This window comes from Ischnura elegans, chromosome 6 (genome assembly GCF_921293095.1).
Source record: "Ischnura elegans chromosome 6, ioIscEleg1.1, whole genome shotgun sequence".
In the NCBI taxonomy this organism is placed as follows: domain Eukaryota; kingdom Metazoa; phylum Arthropoda; class Insecta; order Odonata; family Coenagrionidae; genus Ischnura; species Ischnura elegans.
The window spans coordinates 69,110,500-69,131,477 of NC_060251.1; the positions used below are offsets into that span (position 1 = coordinate 69,110,500).

Sequence of the window (20,978 nt, forward strand, 5' to 3'; positions counted from 1 at the left end):
GCTGTAATTTAAGTAAACCCCTATAATATGTCCATGGTTTTATCACTGTAAAACATTTGGGTGAAATTGGGTAGACCTAGCGTGACATTTGCCTGTTGCCTTTGAATGTAATGGTCTAACTTCCGCTGCATAAGTCCTCTTCTTTGGGTCACTTGATATTGCTGATTCTGTCTGTTTGTTGTTTTCTTGTTTGTTTGTTGTCTGTCCAGGTTAATTAATCACGTTTCCACCTTCAATTTTTCCTGTCTTTCGCAGACTTAAAGGGATATCACACTCCATGTTCTAACCTTAAAATTCCTCGCTTAACTGGTTTTCTCTATGGTAATGTCCCTGCCTGGAGATCCGAAAATGGGGGCTATTTTACACCTGGAATCAAGGGTGGATTCAGGATATTTTTCTGGGGTGGGTAGGAGGGACAGGAGCACAAGGATCTGACTGGCAAACGGTCACACTGGCAAACGAGACCTGATATACGTAGGCTAGTGGTTTTTAGCTATTTTAAAATTTTCCAGAAATAATGGAGAGTAGAGGGCGACTGCCGGTCCCCCACTGCCAAGAATATAGAAATAACTTAGCTGTTTTAAGAAGGTTATTCTTTTTCAAGGACCGATCGGTCATAAAAACCACTGTGTTAATCCAATTATGTTCCGTGCTGGAACTCGAGTATGCCCATCGACCGTGTCATGTCGCAATATTTAGCTCTCAGTGCGCAATGAGCACTCTATCATGGCTTCAACAACAGCCAAACTGTGAAGTGAAGCCAAGCGTGAAGCGCGTGCTGAAGTTTGACTTCTTGATGCTGAGATGTGCATTGCTGCCCGAAATTCATCAAAGAATGAGAATAAATGTGAATGTCAGTGAATTCGGGTGAAATTTTCATGAGTGACGGCAACGTTCGGCAATAGTCCAGAAACTTTGAAGCCGGGCGCACAGACGACTGTGCGGACCAGGCCGCCGTATCATCGACCTCTACAAAAATGCAACACCTACCTGGTGGGCCGCAGTAGCTCCAGAGTTTCCTTGGACAATAATACAGTGAAATGTCTTTATAACGAACGCCAGTGTAACGACTTCAGTATAACGAAATTATTTTCCGTCCCATATAACGAAATTTCCCGTATAATGAAATTTCAGTTTAACGAACGTATTTCGGCGGTACATAATATTTCGTTACAAAAACATTTCACTCGACAGCCCTTCGAGAAATCACGACCCATATACTGGGCCTCCTCTCTACCTCCTCTATGCAGTCCCCTTGACTGGCCATATGGGCATTTGACAGGACGGCCCTTCAGTGTTCGTCTTGGCGGGTCTATAAGTAGTTGCTGTTTCGGAGGACAGTCGATTCGCCGGTTGTGTGCGGAGTGCTCGTGGGGTCAGTCTCTCTCATCATGCAAGCGGTCATGGAAGGATGCGAGAGTCAACCGATGATCTCGTTCAGCGAGTGGATCAGGTGATTCGAGAAGATCTTCAGCTCGCAATGCCTTTATTGAGGGCTTGGCACACTATGATTATTATCTCTTTGTTCACATGAAACTCTTGCTAACAGGATAGAAATTTGGCATTGACAGCGAGCTGCAGACCAATGCAAAGTAGGGAATTGCCTGAGAGCACAAGCGGTTCCTTCTATGACGGGGGTATTGGAAAATTGTTTCTATGCTACGAAAACTGTCGGTTCGGGGATTACGTAGAAAATTGGATGGATGCTGCAGAACAAATTTTATATTTTCATTTTTTTAAAATGTAATGACCTATTTCGCCTTAAAAAAGGGGATAACCCTTGTATAAAAGCAGTTAATGAGTAGGTACATTATGAGGGTAGGCAGCGATTCTTCCGCGTTTATCCATTTTGCTGGACAATATTTCGCCAACGTTTCAGTTGGCTTCCTCAGGTCCACTGAAGTGTCGATACAGAAATTTGGTTGTCTTTTTATACACTCTGTTTGGCGTGTGTGGAGGTGTGCCCTGATTGGTCGAGATCTTTGAAGACCCGTTTCCATGCGCTGGAAAGAGTAGCAGTCTTCACGATTGAAGTTCTTGAGTGTTTTGTTGATTTGAACTTATGCGCGAAAGGATTTATGTCGTAGAATTGTCGATGCGAATAGCTCGAGGAGTTGGCGACGGGTCGAAAAACAGTATAATTCGCCTCTCATTACTTCTCAGCCGCATCAAAATCGATGAGAAAAAAATTGGTAAACGATCCCATTGATGAAAAAAGATAGTGAATGTCTTTTCGAGGAAATTGGCCTCGAAATTCAGACCAATTTCCTCGAAACGACTTTCAGCAGCTCTGTTGATGATCTCAGACCTCGAAACTTCAGCAGAAATGGAGTTTCTAACCCGGTGGGAACCCCGAGAGGAGCCTATTGATATTGCATCAATAAAAATAGGAAATATTTCGATCACAGATACAGAAAGTTTGTAACCTAATGATGACTCAAATGACCATGGCGTATCTTAAATAAATGTTGTGTATTGCAAGGAAAGGTACGCATTTTTGTTCACATGAAACTCTGGCTAACAGGATAGAAATTTGGCATTGACAGCGAGCTGCAGACAAATGCAAAGTAGGGCATTGCCTGAGAGCACAAGCGGTTCCTTCTATGACGGGGGTATTGGAAAATTTAATGAAATGAATTGAAATAATGACATTCAATTAAATGAAATTTAATTGAATGTCATTTAGGCCACAAAAATTTAATTCGTACGACACGTTTCGGCTCACATTATCATCATCTCGTACATGAGTTCATGGCGTTTATACCTTTTGAGGATATAGAAATGTTCTTCTACAGTTATGACTAGAGTCCTCCGACCCCTTGGTTTTCCCGTATCTTTTTAGTTGCATATTTCCTCACTGTTTCCCCACTGTACGTCTGTTTCCCACCCCTTCTTCATACTTGTCAAATCCCCCTTGCTTTATTAAAATATATAAATGCAATCATGGGCGTACCCAGCGGGGGAAAGGGGGGGGGGGAACTGCCCCCCCTAGAAGCGAAAATAAATTTAGTTCAAAACAAAAGTTATGAACAAATTTTCCTTTTGAAGAAAAATGATGTTAGTATAAGACATGGAACTAAAATCAAAATCACTATTTTTCAAGCAAATAATTATAAAAACTAATAAATTGTTGTTATAATTTCCTTAAATTTTGGTTTCATTGACCTTTTCTGTGAAAAAAGTTACAACTTGAACGACCACGGCTGGTTTTGTTCCCCCCCCCCCCCCCCCTAGTTTTGATTCTGAGTACGCCCATGTATGTATTATGCTCACGTTCAACGTCTTCTTCAAGATGATACAGTACAAGTATCGGACAAGATCTTGTACAAGTACCAGATGATGGCTCTGTGAGCCGAAACGTACGCATTAAATAATGGTGGAAGAGAGCTACTATCCTTTCATTTCAATATGTCGAACTTTCACTGTATCACTCCTGAATCGGTTGAACTTAAATTTTGCATAAGATATAATTTTAGGGTGACCAGATGCCTACAGATGAAAAAGAGGACGGCACACTGTGAAAAAGGAGGACCTTAGACCATATAAGAACTAGACCCGCCATTCCCCACCCTTACCCATGTCTCGCCGTGTGGCCAACATCTCCCCTCCGCTCCCTTCCTTCCCCTCCCACTTTTAAAGCGGCGTGACGTCACGGTTGGGACGCTCATCGTCGTAGCGCATGGCTACGAATGGGGATTCACTGTATCACTGCGGTATTTTGACCATTTTCTTCGCGATTTTTCAATTAAAAGTACTAATATTTATTGCGTTATGTACGAGAAGTATTCTCTCAGCCATGGTTGGATTGGTGAACTTACAATTAATGAACAGTGGCATTTTTCGGCATTGGCAGCGACGAAAAAATATTGTGGCAGTAAAATGAAGACAAAGCCCTTTGTAAACTTCCGCAGATTCTTTTCTTATCTCGTTAGCGATCTAGCATCATTCGGAACATCGCTATAAAAACATGAAATCTTGTACAAAAGTAGTAAACGGGAGGAATTTTAGAGAGGAAAAGAGTCATGGTGTAAAGCCGGTCGTCCACGAAGTAACGCGGCAACGCCTTCGCATATAGTAATTTTTAAACGGTCAATTATGCGATGCAAATTGAGCTGCGCGCTAGCGCTACTAAAAAGGGATGTCAACAAATCAGCATTCATATTATTCAGGTAAGTAATTTAGTTATTTCATAAATGCATAATTTTTTACTTACTGTTAGCAGACAGCTCTCGTGTTATATATATTTTGCGATGGTGGAAAAAGGTCTAGCGCCGGCTTTGCAAGTGACACCTACGATTTACGTACGCTACGGAAAATTCTGGGAATAAATAATACCTACTAACATATTTATAATTAGAAAGAGAGAGAGGATTGGATTAAAATAATTTTAAAAATAAATGTGCTTTATAACAATCAATTATATTTAATATATTGAATAACTTATTAAATATTTTTATGTAATTTTGTACGTATGTACTTACAGAGTTTTCAATTAAATTTTTTTAAACAATTTACGACATAATTTAATTTTTTATATTCTTGTCACAATACGTAAGAAAAGAGGATGTGGATTCAAAGATCATCTAAGAAGTGAATCTCATTTTATTAAAAAAATCCAGACGCGATTACTCTGTGAAATTTGTTAAGAATGTGTGAAATGTAACGGATAAATTTCTATTTTTCACGGCAGTATGATATTTCGAAGCACTTGGAGACGCAAGACCATAAAAGATATTTAAATACTGCTCTATCTACCTCCAAAATACAGAAATTTTAAGTAAAAACAATTTATGAAAACGAAGAAAAGAAACTAGCATTAGCAGAAGGATGTATTTCCATTCTATTTTTTATAGCCATTCCTTCAGATCTAAGGTCTGTACATCACAAGTTATCAAATCGGTTTTGCAGCGCACATGATACATAAGTCCGTTCAAACAGCTGCTGTTTTGTTGCCCGCAGATGTGGAAAATATTGTCATTAAAATATATTTCTATTTCTACATTACACTGTGCGTCTTCAAATGCTGAACGAATTTTGTGAAACTGCGGAAGTCGCATGTACAAGAAAATACTTGGTTACTGTAAAACGCGCTAGTTACCTCTTTCGTCAGCTGTAGATAGAATTTTTAAATTATACCACACCATGAATTCCTACTTTCTATATCAGGCTTAATGGCCTAGAATTGTAGAAGAGAGTTTTGAAAAAGAATCCTCAAATTTAGCTAGAGTTTAAAAATAAACAATCACCTTATTTAAAATGCTATTGAAGTTAATGAGGGAGATAAAATTTTGGTAATCGAAGTAGCGAATGAAGTTTAAAATATCTGAATCAAAAGCGGTCAGAAAGTCAAAGCGGTCGACTAAAATCTCTATGACCTTTGACCCCCATTATGACTTTCGGAGGTCAAAATAAATTGTTGTACGGATGAATGAACTGCGTAACCGACTTTGGGACCCTTCAAAACCTATGGTTTGACACGTTGGTTGTCATGATGGCCAGACATTTAACTCTATGACCTTTGACCCCCATTGAGACCTCGGTGGTCAACAAATCAGCAATACGGATCTATTAACTGAAAAATCGACTTTGGCACCCTTGAAAACATATGGTTCGAAACCTGGGTGTCACGATGGCCGGACGTTTACCTCTACGGCCTTTGACCTCCGTATTAACCTTGGAGGTCAATTAGTGAATAATACGGGTATTTGGACAATATCAATGACTTGGGTGCCCTATAAAATCCATGGATCGACACCTTTGTTGGTATGCTATTCTTTTTGCCACCCTTATGACCTTGACGGTGACCTTACTTGGTCAACGGTTGAATTTTCGTAAATTTAAGTGTTTTTTTTCGGGTTTCTTGTGTCCGAAAACCCAAGAATTGACATTTTTGGTCAATGAAATTTAGACATTTTTCAATCTCGATTTTTTTGGGTTTCCGAGACAATTCGACTCGAAGAGGAGACGGAACGGAAAGACGGAAGGGAAACCTCAGTTATGACGAAAGGGAAACCTCAGTTATGACAAAAATGTCACATTCCTCATAACGTGATTTTATCATTAGTTATCAATTAAAAAAACACGAAGTATTCCGCCTACTTTTCATGCGTTGGTGACGTCATTAGTGTTCCATCTCATTCATACGTTCAGAGATAACCGCTAATTGAAGGAAGGAGTCGCTCACTGGAATGTAAATAACTTTGATCCACGTGGAACCGATGCGCAAAACGGAGGAGTTGCGGAGAAGCAGTGGCACGCTCGGCAGGAGTTTGTGACGTCATCAACTTATTCGCGAAAGGGCTAGACTGCCGCTTTTACGTCGCGAGAAGAACGTGAATTAGGCGACTCGACGGATCGAAAAACGAAATATCACTGGTCTCTCTATTTTTCAAGCCATATCACAATCGAAATTTAAAAAAATTGATGAACGACTCCATTCATTGAAAGTACGGAACTTAATTCCAAATTTTCCAACGAACATCGTTAACAAAAGCCCACCAACACCATCCATACATCCACGGCAGCCCATTTTTCCGATCTCAAAATCGTCCACAATGCAAGGCCTATTAAACAATAATTTGTATTAACGGGAACGTTGGAAAATTGTTGAAATAAAAAAATAAAGCTTGTAGCCTGTAGCAGACATCTTCAAATAAAAATCATTAGCAAACGGCTGCTATTGCTAAAAGAAAAACACAGAAAGAGAAGCAAAAGAAAATGCGCAGGAAACTTTGAATCTGACTCAGACACTGCTATTGATGAGAGAAAGGTTTGTGAAGACGAATTAGAAAGTGAGTTATTTTTAACGGAAATGGGTAAAGAAACCACTTTCTATTAACGAAGACACCGGATAAGAGGGAGAAATGTGGTATCGGTGCAATACTTGTGAATTAAGGGCACATCAAGAATGTTCTAGATGGAACACTCCTGAGGGGTATTTATATAACATGTGCTTCGGAATTCAAATTTAACTTAAGGTTCTAAAAGCTCATAAACTTATGTAAGCCTATTGGCAGTGCCCTTAAAATTTTCAGCCTTTTTTTACCATGGAAAGATATTTTTTTAACCATTGACTTCATATTAAGTCCATATTTCCGTTTACTTTTTTGTGATTTCTTAAATGCGGAATTATTTAATATAATAAACATAAATATTTCAGTTTAACGTGCCTAAGTCATCTAAAATCCTCATAATTCTTATTTTACAACCATTTAGTAGGACATGACATTAGCGACTGCTGTTACCCCAGGATATGGGTAATACAGGTATTTCTGTAACTGAACTGGTTAAAGCACTCGATCGGAAATCGGTGGATCCGGGTTCGAATCCTTGTCAAAGCTAATGATTTTCTCTGTGGACTTTTCGCACAATGTGTGATCTGCGGGTGATATCGTAAAGTTAGCACCGTGGCTATTACCCGTATATTCCCATTGCTTTAGGTATTTGAATGTATGTGATAATGAAAATGCTGAATAGACTGATTGTCTAAAAATATGGTGACTTCTCTTCGGATAACTTCGATTACTATAAATTCGAATTAATGGTTGAACTATTACCTGATTTTGGTAGGTGATAAGAGTATTAAGATGAAAAAAGGTATCCTACCTGCATGGACGCAATCTCCAGGGTTGGAGCGAGGAGGTGGCCTGGTGTTCTGGCCTGGGAAATGAATTTTAAGTATAAGATTAAATGCAACAGAAGATACAGCAATTTACCGAAGCACCATCACGTATGGCCAAATCGATACTGCTTCATTGATTATTCTCAACCAATATGGGGGCATCCATTAATTACGCGAGGCGTTTAGGGCGATCTAACCGATTCTCAACTAATCTCACGTGCCGGAGAGTGGGGGTGCGGGCAAGTATTACGTAATTTTTTTCCGCAAGAAACAGTGTACAATTGCGATCTCAGTTATCTTAGAAACTACTTTTAACTGATCTCAAATTGTTATTCTAGTAAACACAACTCAATTAAGCACATATTACCGTATTTACACCGAAAATACGCCTTTAGAACAATCTCTCGTGACATTAGAGGAAAGGGGTGGGGGTCGAGCCAAATACTTATCACGATATCTCACCAAGGGGGGATGGTAGGGAGTGTAAAAATCGCCTCACGTAATTAATGGATGGACGCTATGGTGATTTTCCGTTCCTAAAAAAATTAAATCAATGCGTAAATTATATTAGAATATATATACGTGATAGTGATTATATAACCATGTATATATTTGGTGTAAGAATCAATCGCTTCCGCCTCATCATTGTTTTGTCGCAGCTTTTAACTATTTATCACTGTTATTAATATCAAAATCGATGAAAGAATTAAATGTGTAAACCTTACTTGTCTCTAAAAATTATAAAAAGCCTTTTATGAGCAAAATTTCCAAAGGAAGTCGTTAAACCATCTCAAGAATCGAATTTGTCTCTCACAATTCCTGTCATGTAATCTGGCAGTTACGCCTCTAAGCCAATAGTCATAAATTTTATTTGCCAAAAGTTTTACCGTCCATTTTGCTACTACCATCGTTTGTCTTCCCTCCCCTTTCCCCCCCTAGAAGCAAAAATCGGAAAATCAGTACCTACTGAATTGAAACGAAAGCATTCAAGACATTTTCATTAAACCCACGAAAAATGATATGTATTTGTATAAGATATGTATCTAAAATAAAACTATTTTTTCAAGGAAATAATCTCATAAAGTAATGTCACAACTTGGTTTGCCCCCCGCCCTCTAGACTATGGCTTGTCCCCCCCCCCTCCCCTAGACTATGGCTTGCCCCCCTAGTTATGGTCCTGGGTACGCCTTTGGTACAAAACTATTCGAATCCCGGCTAAGTAAAATATTTTTTTAATGGCGAACTTCATCCTTTGGTGTATTTAACTTTGCACCCGTGCGCGTGACTGTATACAAAGTCACTTGTTTCTGCAGTGCTTTGACATTCGTCGTCGCCGACCAGCGACAAAATAGGGGGTTTTCACTCCTGACAGTGACTAAGTAAGCACGACCCTCGCCACATGTGCCACAGTGTGAACTTGTGACTTCAACATCTTGTTCGAAAAACCCAATGAGGTAATGAGCACACAAACATGACAATAGCGATTCTTTAGTACTTCACGAAATTCACTTTGACGACATTCCAGTGCAATCAGTACATTAAACGGCTTAGTATTTAGTGTACTATGCAAAGCCCTTATAGGTGGAGCCGAAAATACGAGATGAAGGCCGACATTTGTTGTCAGGATATTAAAAAGGAAATAGTATCAGGTGTATGGCAGGAGTTTCCTAAATAAAAAAAATCCGTAACGTTTTGACGATTGTTATCGATAACAACACGGCTTCAAAGCGGGGAAAATACCATTATCCTGCCTAGTTTAACCCAGTATGCTTGCAATGTTGCTTCTATGTAATATCAATAACGCATTCATTTTAAGCTCTATTAAGGATATGTTTAAACTACGTGGTATTTTATGCTGTATGGTAAATGGCAAAATGTATAGCAGCCAAAATAATTATACAGGTGATTGAACAATCTACGGCCGTTTAACAGTCGAAAGAAAATAAATTCCCCAAGACCGCACTCTTTGCTGAGCAAAAAGGTGGGGGGCTGGGAAGTTAGAAGGATGACAGAGAGGTCCAACAATTTAAATACACAAAAATAAAGCTGAAACACTATGAAACAATCAATCGCATAAGCTCACTCACACACCTAGAGGATTTGCTCCAAGGAACAAAGGTCGCAATCACACATACACTCAGGTTTGCACCCCCTCTCATCCTTTCAATTTCCCACCTTTTTGCCCAGCAAATAGTACGGCCTAGGGGAATTTATTTTTTTCAACAACAATTATAATGATTAAGTAGAAAATTCTCATTTTAAATAAGTGCAAGGGTTAAGAAACAAAGAGTTTATAGGGACAATAAAAAGAGCATATTTCACATACCTTTGGCTGTTCTTGGCGCCATGTTTGGGGCGGGGAGGACCGAGATGTCATGGTCCTAAAATTAAGGAAATATAAAGGTTAAATTATAGTTTTGAATAGCGTTTACTAGCGTAGTATTTTACTTGATAGGTAGCACATATTATCATTAAGTACTTAAAATTTAGAAACACAATATTACCAACCGACAAATTGTAGATTATATAATAATTACAATAGCCATCCAAAATTTGTTATTATTATAAATAAGAAATATATCCTTTTAATAATTTGATGAATAATTCGGGGTTCGAGTCATATTTCTTTTTAATAATTCTTAACTTCGTCCAACAATTTAAAGCCAATAAATAGTCATCCATGAAATTATTTTATCTCTCTTTTCATATTATTAGATCAAAGTTGTCCGCTGCCATAAAATTATCCTTAAAATATTTTTGCACGCCCACTCCCAAAACAGAAAACCGCTGAAGACAATCTAATTCGAAGAATACAGCCGATGCAGATGGACACCGACGAGTTTTGAGAAGCTCGAAATTTACATACGTGGAAAAAATTCCTAGAAAATGCCTGAGAACCAAGAGGTAATAAAGATTATTTTATTTGGAAAAAAAAACGCAGCTAGCACTGAGCAGGAATGCAATCCTCGCGTGAACCCTATGCGGATATTATCTTGTCATTAGTGTGTGAATCCATATTCCTTTGCTTGGCTGTGTTTCGCGATCTATCCAGTTTTCACACTCGCCATACTATCGCTGTTCATATCGACGAAATATCTTGTGTCTCAAGTATGGCTATTTGATTCACATCATGTCATGAAAGGAAAACCTAGGCATTTACGTGGCCCCTCCGCCCCGTGGATCATACACTGCCCAAGGGGTCCGGGAAAACTTTTGAAAAATGACATGCCTGGAAATACATTTTGCATCGTTTTTGCATTTTTAATTTAACTTTGAGCTGATGCAGTTATTGAATACCAAAAATAGGCAATAGTTTAAATTTTTTTTATTTCTCTGAGGGCTTGGGGGTTGTCTATCCTCCTCGTTCCTCCCCCCCCCCATAGTTACACCACTGCGGTAGAATATAATTCACTAAAACTTTGATCGAAGGCTGGTAGATTTTCTTAAAAGAGGCGTTAATGTAGGCTTATGTCCACAAAAAATCATCATGTTCCGGGTTCAAAGTAGTGAGGCATTCACCGAGTTCATATATTGGCGATGGCAGAGATTTTTCAGAGACTGCCTGACCTCTCCTCATCGGAGTGCTCATCGGAGGCCACTTAAAGCTCACAAGGAGACATCGCCAAAGTGATGTTTGGGATCTGGATGTGGATGTTATTTTCTGAAACTATATAGGTAAGGCAGAAAAAGTGTCACGGCTTTCTTCCACATATGCCCGGGTTCGAGAGATGCTCGCTTGTAAAGATTTCGCGCAGCATCACATCCATTGAGTAATCTCCATCTCTCAAATATGGCCATGGCGGTGTGGTCTAGGGCGCTAGTTATTAAACCTGTATAAAGTATCTAGGGACCGAGTCCCAGTGTCGGAAATAGTTTTTCTCTCTTCTAATTTTTGAAATCACCCATTCGTTTTATCTAGTTACTTCACGATTTTTTAAATTTAATATCAATTTTTGACACTTTGACCGTGACACTTTTTCTACCTTACCTATATAGTTTCAGAGAATAACATCCGAATGTAGATCCCGAAAATCACTTTGGCGATGTCTCCTTGTCAGTACTGTCGGATGGAAATTCAAACCGTGGTCTCCTCGGCGCCTTTGGTCAAGATCAGGCTGATGGCAAAGCCGAGTTTCTCTCAGCCTTTCTTTCCCCACCCTTCCCTCATAGCGCAAATGATTCAGCTACAAATGAGGTGGGTGAGACGCCAAGGGGTACAAGTGATTTTTTTTCAGAACAGAGTTTGGTGGAAAAATTTGGTAAAGAAAACAAACGTGATCGACTAGATATTTAGAGGAGCATATCAATTTCCCCTCGATGTCAGCACAAAACGGAGACTCACTTTAAAGTACCCCTTGGCCATCAAGTTTTTGCTTACTTTTTCTATCACTTCAAGGGCATACCCAGGATCAAAACTAGAGGGGGACATGCCATGGTCGTACAAGTTGTAACAAAGAAAAAGTTAAGGAAACAAAAATAACAGCGCTTTATTAATTTTTAAAATAATTTGATCGAAACAATATTTCTATTTTAATTATATATGTTATATATCAATTTTCTTGAATTAAAAGAAAATTTGTTCAAAATTTTCGATTTGAACTAAATTTACTTTTGCTTCTGGGGGGGGGGCAGCTGCCCCCTGCTCCCCCTCGCTTGGTACGCCCATGTATCGATTGCTGTACCTAATTCTGTTTAGCACTCGAAGACAGCGGCGCAGCCTGGAATTAAAGTTAGGGGGGGTTTATGCGCAACTAATTCAGGGGGTCTGGGGGTTATAGAATACCCGCCACGAAAGTGGGAGGTGCGGGGGCCCTCCCCCAGAAAAAAAATATGATTAATGGTTCAAAACAGTGAGTTTAAAGGGTTTCTGGGGGATATTTCATGTATCCTTACATTATTCTACGAGTAATATTAATCCAATTAAGTAAAATGGATTTAACTTTAAAATTTCATTTGAGCTCTCGGGTGGGGGGGGGAGGGGTTTCCCCAAAACCCCCCCGCCACTTCTACGCCACTGCTCGAGGAACCTGATTTGTCATACTGACGGGCAACCTGGCTATTTTGATGATTTAATTAGCACGTTTATGCATTCGAAATTCCTTGAAAATTACATTTTGAATTAAAATAAGCATCGTATCTGCCATAATGATTGACGTGTGGTAAGCTAAGGCAGGCGAGGCAGGAGAGACGTAACCGCTGTACATTTTTAATTTTTAATTTTAAAATTATTTGTAACAAATTACTCAGTTGTATTGAAAAATAAGGAAAAGGTTATGTGTAATGAATTTATCTAATAATTTTAACAGAAACGAAGAAATATTTTAAATGATTACCACACGCTAAAATGACGGATATGGGTCCATCTATGCAGCGAAAAGCCGTCACGTCTGAAAGGGGCCTTAATGATCAACATTAGAACCCTGATAACTCGGATCTCGATATTTGGATATTACGGGGAAAATCGACAAGCCCGACACATTTTTTTCCTCACACACATAACGAATTTTTGAGGGGGCTCAGGCCCCATGGAGTCGGCGCCACTGACCCTGACTTTAGCTCCCCGGGATTAAATTCATTTCGTTTCGTTTCTACATTTCGCTCCAGGGAACGAAACTATTGAAATTTCACTGGTCTTGCCTTTCGTTTCGTTTCACTTGCCATTCCTGCTTTTAAGCAAGACTAGATAAAGAGCTTAATAAAAAGGCTGAATAGTTGGGGATCGAGAAAAACGTACGGAATTCTTTTCCACGGAATCAAATACGACAGCCCTAGTTCTAATCGGGCCCGAGTCCCTGGAGGGAAATATTTCCCGAGGAATACTCGGGCTTGCGCAAAAATATGTCAAAATTGTCCAAAAAATTGTTATTGATCGATCGATTGATTGTTTGCATGCGTTTATTTATCATTGTTCATTTTTTCTTATTGATCTCGCTCTAATAATTTCATTTTTCTCTTCACCTAAACAATATTCTCAGCTTCCAGCATTACACATGCGCTATTTTAAAATTTCATTAGTAAACTGGCTGGTTGGGGCGAGTTTAACTCACAGATACAGAAACGATCACGCAAGAGAGATATTTTGCTATACGGATGTTTAGGCATTTGTTGTTTCCAAGAATATTCGAGATAATTCCGGTCGTTTTAATAAATTCTGGTTGGGATTATGCAGTTAAATATCTCTAATAAGCACCTTATTTACTTTTAACATTTTTTTGCCCGCGGCTGGTGATTCAACAACCTCTGCCACACGCCTATAGTGGCGGTTTGCTGTGTAGTTAGTAAATGCAGACTACTTAGCGAACCAACATCAAGAGCTATGAGTTGATAACTGATGGTACCAATGAATGTGTAAGTATTCACGAATTTTATATTTCGATGTGATGGTAATGCATGGTATCCCGTGAGATTGGATAGGGCTGGGGCTTCAAAGTGTTCAAAATACTCATTATTGCCACGCAAAAGATGATTCACTCACCTCTTGATGGAGGCCGGCTGCGGGCCTCAAGCGGGACCGTCTCCATGGGGCCCGGCCGGCGGAAATCGCACCTCCACGGCGAAGGCTGGGTGGCCCGGGTAGACCACCACGACGTCGAGGGGGGCGACTACCTCTACCCTGCGGATTACCCACTGCCCTTCGACTTCCTCCGCAGTAATTCGCAAGTGGAAGTTGAGGTAGCCGATCCCCTCGACGCCTTGAAAGGCCCTCGGCATGTGCCGTGGAGGGTCCTGGCCCACAACTGGGCCAGCATCACCCGCCCCAATATGGTGTCGCTCAAAAAGCCAACCCGGGACGATTTCTTCATCTCCTTCGCCCTCCATCGGCGGATTGGGGGGTGGTGGAATTTCCCTCGCCTCATCCACGGTGCTGAGTCGCTCCGCAGCCTCTGCCGATGGAGGGACATCATCCCGGGAGGCCTCCTCGCTCCCTCCGGGCCGATACGCGTCTTGACAGTCGCCCTGCCGTTTTCGCTTGCCTGGAGGGAAATGAAGGATATGAAAGTCCTATAATCTCTATATGAAAACGATCGTCCAAGGGTAGGTGGATGCGAAGAAGGGTAAGGGATGGCCCGTAGGGAGTTACATAGGTCAGGTCAGTGGCGTAACGATGGGGGTGGTATGAGCGGGATAAATTCCTCCACGAAGGGGGATAGATTCCCCCAGCCTCAGAGAAATAAAAAGAATATTTAAAACCATTGACTAGTTTTTCCGTATAATAACTGCATCTGCCGTGAGTTAAATTTTAAGCATAAAATGATGTAAAATGTACTTCCAGGCATGCCATTTTTCACAATGGCATGCCAGGGGGGGAGGTCGCCCCCTCAGGCCTAACCCTTCCCCCACTCCCAATGCATATTCCTAGTTACGTCACTGGGCAAGGCTCTTAAGGATGCGAAAGGGATAAATACGCTACTATGAAGTAAAAAATTTATATCCAGGGGCGTAGTCGGGGTGGGGGTGGGAGAAGTCTCAGGGGGCACGTGCCAACCTACCAAAAGCATTTCATATAAGGAGGATAATATTAACCTATAAAAAAATATATTCTGCTCCACCAATATATTTTAGCAAAAAAAAGTTTCCCGACGACCCATGAATTGCTTAATTTTAACGTCCAAAATAGCATAAAATGTTATTTTTAGAGATAAAAATGTTCAAATATTACCCCCCCGGGTCGTGCCCCCCTAACATATCGTCCTGAATACGCCCCTGCCTATTACAATATACATATTACCATTATTACACAGGACTGCTGGTAGTTCATCAACTAAAATTGAGGAAAGGACACTTTAGCGAGTAATTGATTTTTTTTAAATGATTAGTTCAACCTTCCCCACATTCATTTCCAATCAAAAACGAATTTATGAACCTCATATCAATTAAATTGCATGCAAACATACATAATCAGCTAAGAGTTGCAGATTAAATTCCTATTTTATGCATTTCTCGTTGTATGTGACAATCAATTCAATTCAATCAGGTCTCGGGCATAGGTTATCTGCGATTTAAGAACACATTAGGCCTTACTTCTTCTTTGATTAGGATTCTTATTTAATAAGACACTATGGATACGCTTCGTCGCAGTAATTGGCCCTCGCAGAAATTAAGCGAAAGCGATTTCGCGTAACGAAGAGAACCAGAGCATGAACTCTGCGCTTCAATTCAGGAAGCACGCCATCGAACCGAACTCATCAGGTTTAAGATCCCGAATATTGTTAAGTTAATTCCGTTCTGAGGGATATTACTCCCAAAATTAAGACTATTCGCAACTTTTTGTGCATTAGCCCTCGAAAACTGTCGAATCCTTCGAGGACCGACCAGCCAAGGGATGCATGATGATTATATCCAAGTGGTTGCTAGGCAATATCCTTTCCGCCACGTATTTCAATTAAAATCAGCCAATATTTAGTGGATTTAGGTCTAAAAATACTATCCTACAATGGTTATGACACTTACGGCACAAGCACTGGCCCATGCTGGACTTCAAGTTGCTCAATTAACAGCTTAAAAGCTATTTTCAGTTGTCAAACGTCTGCTCTCGATTGCTCTGAATGCATTCGTATGAGGAATAACAATAGTCCCGTAGTAACGGTTGGCGTATGGTTTCGAAAGCATTGTTGCTCCGGAACCGTCGCAGGTGAAGCATTGCAAATGCAATAACGAATTACTACGTGATATGCAACTGAATTTTATTTTCTATTTATGATTACATGATAAATTAAAATTACAACTAAGTGGCCAATTCATACGTTTTTTAGTGCTTCTAAACATATGAACGGCATTGAAATGTGTTGATGATTTATTTATTTTTTCATTTTACAACGGTCTATTATCGAAAACTGTGGATAGTGGAAATTGTAGAAAAGACTGCCGTTATATCGTTAGTTGCTCAAGCGGTAAGTGTGAGTATTCTTTACATGTTCCGTCTTGTACTGAAATTTTCAAGACAAGGTTGAGATCCCTTTCTAATTTAAGAGCGCAACGTAATGAATTGGGCATATCCCAGACAGCACACTGGTAACGGTATACATATACCGTAAGTATACCAGGTGTATACTGTTTCCTTGAGAAACTGTATACATGTTTTAGATTCTAAGTATACATAAACAGTATCCTGAAGCATATACGTATACAGTATACGAAAGGTATCTGTATACCTTTCATATACTGTATACGTATGTGCTACATATGGAAACAGTATCTGAGAGGTATATGTATACCTTTCATATACTGTTTCCATATGTAATCTCAGTGGCGGATGCATATGGGAGGCGCGCCCCCCAACCCTTTCCTGGCCGCCCGCATAACCAAACATTGCAGGACTACAATTTTAACTTTTTTATGTCATAAGATGGCTTTGTATTTCATGTGCGTATAATCAGTTCAAATAACACTTTCTTAAACTTTGCATGTGACTTGATTATTTTTTTAGGATAAAAGCAAAGGTTGGTCAAGATATCTTTTGCGCCCCCCTCTAGAGTTTTTTTCTGTATCCGCTACTGTGTAGCCATTAGTAAACAATTAGTGCCCTTTAAAGGTTACTCTGTCCGTATACTATTTCCATATGTAGCCTTCAGTATACACAGCGTCCTATCCAATGGGCTAAAACCTTTCCGTTACTTGCGTGCTCCTATGACCCCAAGAGCTACACTGACAGGAATAAATCTAAATTACCTCAGGAAGGGCCACTCACGCCAAATATGTGGAAGGGTAGGAGCCAGACGAATGGTAGTCCACGTGATGGTGTCACGTGAAAAACACTGTTGGAATTTAGTTGGAAAACCTTACCAGCTAACTCTTCCCTGAAAACATGGAGTGGGACCTGTTCGCAAAGGGCAGGTGTCATTCACGGCAGCGAGGTTGGCAAAGCAAATAATTACGTTTGTACATGTATATTCATTCTTTGTAAAGGTATCGGCTCGAGCCGCTACTCTCTTCTTATTCTCCTTCTGGTTTCATTGGATAAAGACGTCGTCTCATTTAATATCTTTAAACTGATTCATCAGTGAATTTATTTTCCCCGGTTGGCTTCAGGCAGCCCTGGCAAAAATGAAGGAGGCTGATAACGGTGCTGGAGAGTTTTTTATCATTTCTATTCGGAACACCCAAGAACGCCGTCCGCCTGGGTTATTAAGAAATGCAGATTAATTAAAAAAATCAATGAACTGCCTTAAGATGTAAAAAATCCTGCCATGAAAAGTCCCTATTTTCATAAAGAAAAATGCTCTTCGAAATGTGATTTCAATCGTGCTTTTTTATCTACTGAGGCGATGAAACAAAAAATATATTTTTCAGTGGAATTTATTCCTCAAGTCATAACGCGAAGCTTAATTTTTTTGAATGCCAAGATTTGGACTCCCGCCCGTGATTTCGATAGTGGATTCCGTCGATAGTCGATGCCACCAGTAGTCGATTTCCACAGATACAGACTTAGAACATATAAGAACTACACCCGCAATTCCCCACCCCTACCCATGTCTCGCCGTGTGGCCAACATCTCTCCTCCGCTCCCTTCCTTCCCCTCCCACTTTTAAAGCGGCGCACAGTGGGCTAGAATCGAAAAAAGCTGGCCAAAACCTCAAAATCGATTTTTTTGAGCTAGGAAGTTGAAACTTCGCATACACATTCTCAAATAAATTGTGCATAACTACCCAGATTATTTTGGTCCTGTGTTTTCACTTTAACAATATATGTGAGGTCAAAGTTGAGCAAATTTAGCGAAAAACGACCACCCTCGATTTTTCCTGAAAATTGCCGACTTTATCCTCGTGCAGTGGTTTTATAAATAGTTTTATCGACAAAACTGTTATACCATCTTAATTGACACTTCTTATTCTTTCATTTTAAGGGTTTTTAAAGATTTTGTTTCATCAATAACCATAGATACATATCAAAATGGCGGAGCCTGTTTTCAACCCATTTTTTTACATAAACGTAGAAAAAAAGTAGACATTGTCACCGGCTTACACTAAGTAACTTATATCATGTCGTTCTATGAAGCTTCTATATTGTGAATCTAAAGTCAAACCTTGCACCAATTTGCAACCCCGAATTTTAAATCGTTTTTTCGAACGCACGGACGACTCCGGTTCTGGCCGGAGGCGGCGGAGAGTACGGCGACGCGGCAAGCGGGAGGATGCAATACGGTCTCATTTACTTTTACGTGTGGATAATAGATATATTAGTGACAGAAAATAATCACCAGAAAGTAAAATTAATAAATATTGCTACGAATGACTCTCATTATGCGATCGCTGGGCACTGCAAGAGGTGCACTGAAAGGTTTCTTTCTTTGAGTGCATTCCATGGAGAATGGACTTAAATCGCGTGCTTAAAGTGGGGAAACGGACTCTTTTATTAAGAAACAAGCTCAATTTCTAGGCAAGAGCCCTAGATGATTCATGTCCTCCTCTTTCTTACCTGCCATACATATTTAAAGGCCTTCTGACAACAGTCGTTTTATAGTATTGTTGTAGTGTACCGATCCCTTCGAACTTGTTTTTGGTTTGAACTCCTGCTAGCTTTAAAAGTTTCGGAAGGCATATTACTCACATCGAATAATGTATTCGTTCTAAGAAATACAGTTCATTTTGAACTATGCCTTATGCTCAATTTAAAGTATTGATTTAAATCTCTTACCTATACATCAACGTCATTATTCTTAATAAACTGCGCTGCTGACAAAATGGTTATTTTTCAGAAATACTTTACCATACAGACATAACATAAACAAAAGCAACACAATTTACACTTTTCCCAACTAACATACTGCAATTAGCACTGTCAGCAATAAAAGGTTACTGTTTTTCATTCACTATCTGACGAGTTTTTATCACTTTCACTGTCTGAGCTAAAGCATTGTTTTCCTTTTTCAAAAACAGATCCATTACATTTTTCGGCAAGGTATGTGTTTCCTCCAGTTTAATTGGCGTAATTTTTGTCATTATCAGTTATTACATCAGGAGTTGTCTTCGGAATAAATCCCTATTTGTGGCCACTCGTGCCATTTTTCTAGTCAACTGTTCACGGAACTTTCTCACGTCCTTAAACCGTGCCTATATTGCTTCCCCTGACAGTTGTCGCAATTAAGAATGGACTCTTTTGCAAAGTCAGCTCCGTCAATGAAGACCTTATGCACGGTTGGTGATATACTATAATTGCATTTAAAGCGTCAGTGAGAGAGAGAGAAAATTAAATTATTTGGAGAGGAAATCTAGAATAATTGTGATGACTTTTGAATACTCGTGCCTGTTTCATGCTTCGCCTAACGAACAGCATTTTTTACCTAAACAAGAAGGCACAAAGGTGCTCACGAGCAATAATTCATGAGACATAGGCCCTCGTTCCCACGTGAGATTATATTGCGCATGTGCTAACTGCTGTCAAAGCCGTGTTTGCAAATTAAAGTGCACTTTATATGCGACGCGAAACTTGGATCTGTGGAAATGCACGTTAAGATTCGAGTCGCAGTAAGATGCAGAACCATTTTTGGAAACTTCTTATATAACCTCTGCTACAATAATTTAACTCGGGTAAATGAAATCATATGCTCGCGTCACTCTCTCATCGCTGGGGTTAATATTATATCCCTGGCATTTCAGATTTTCGAACACCCTTTCACCGAAATTTTGTGAGCTGCATGGACACAATTACATAGTGAGAGAGCCTCTTAATCTGACATAACATAATACTCGGGGTTGCATTTTATCCACTTGGCAGAGTTCTTCTTGCCTCCGAGGATGGTCACTGTATCTTCCTTTTGCATTCGTTTTCATCCTATTCGTTCTCTCGATACAGCCCTGAAAACATGAATTGACGTCCATCTGCACTGGATAAACTAGAGCAACATGTAAATTGTGCTGCATAAGGAATAATTATTAATTGCTTTAAATCAAGAATATAAACTAAATAACCTTACTGGATAAAAATAATGAACTCTTCAAGCACCAAGACAGTACTTGATTTGGGAAAATTCGGCAAAATCAAGTACTGTATTGAGCCATTTTCCATCACGTTTAAGGAATATGTTAATTGTTATTGTTAAAAAGTTTATTAGTTAGTAAAAGAGTCCGTTTCCCCACTTTAAGCACGCGATTTAAGTCCATTCTCCATGGAATGCACTCAAAGAAAGAAACCTTTCAGTGCACCTCTTGCAGTGCCCAGCGATCGCATAATGAGAGTCATTCGTAGCAATATTTATTAATTTTACTTTCTGGTGATTATTTTCTGTCACTAATATATCTATTATCCACACGTAAAAGTAAATGAGACCGTATTGCATCCTCCCGCTTGCCGCGTCGCCGTACTCTCCGCCGCCTCCGGCCAGAACCGGAGTCGTCCGTGCGTTCGAAAAAACGATTTA

At 39.8% G+C, this 20,978-nt stretch overlaps 1 protein-coding gene across 1 annotated transcript; it reads right to left on the bottom strand.

The window, feature by feature from the left end:
• Positions 1-7,602: 7,602 nt before the first annotated feature.
• LOC124160810 lies at positions 7,603-16,198 on the bottom strand. The gene is made up of 4 exons (XM_046536884.1): positions 16,073-16,198; positions 14,097-14,595; positions 9,948-10,002; positions 7,603-7,659 (listed from the first exon to the last, which is right to left on the bottom strand). Exons 1-2 carry the CDS (start codon positions 16,089-16,091, stop codon positions 14,123-14,125), a joined length of 492 nt encoding a protein of 163 aa, XP_046392840.1. The 5' UTR covers positions 16,092-16,198; the 3' UTR covers positions 7,603-7,659; positions 9,948-10,002; positions 14,097-14,122.
• Positions 16,199-20,978: the final 4,780 nt, after the last annotated feature.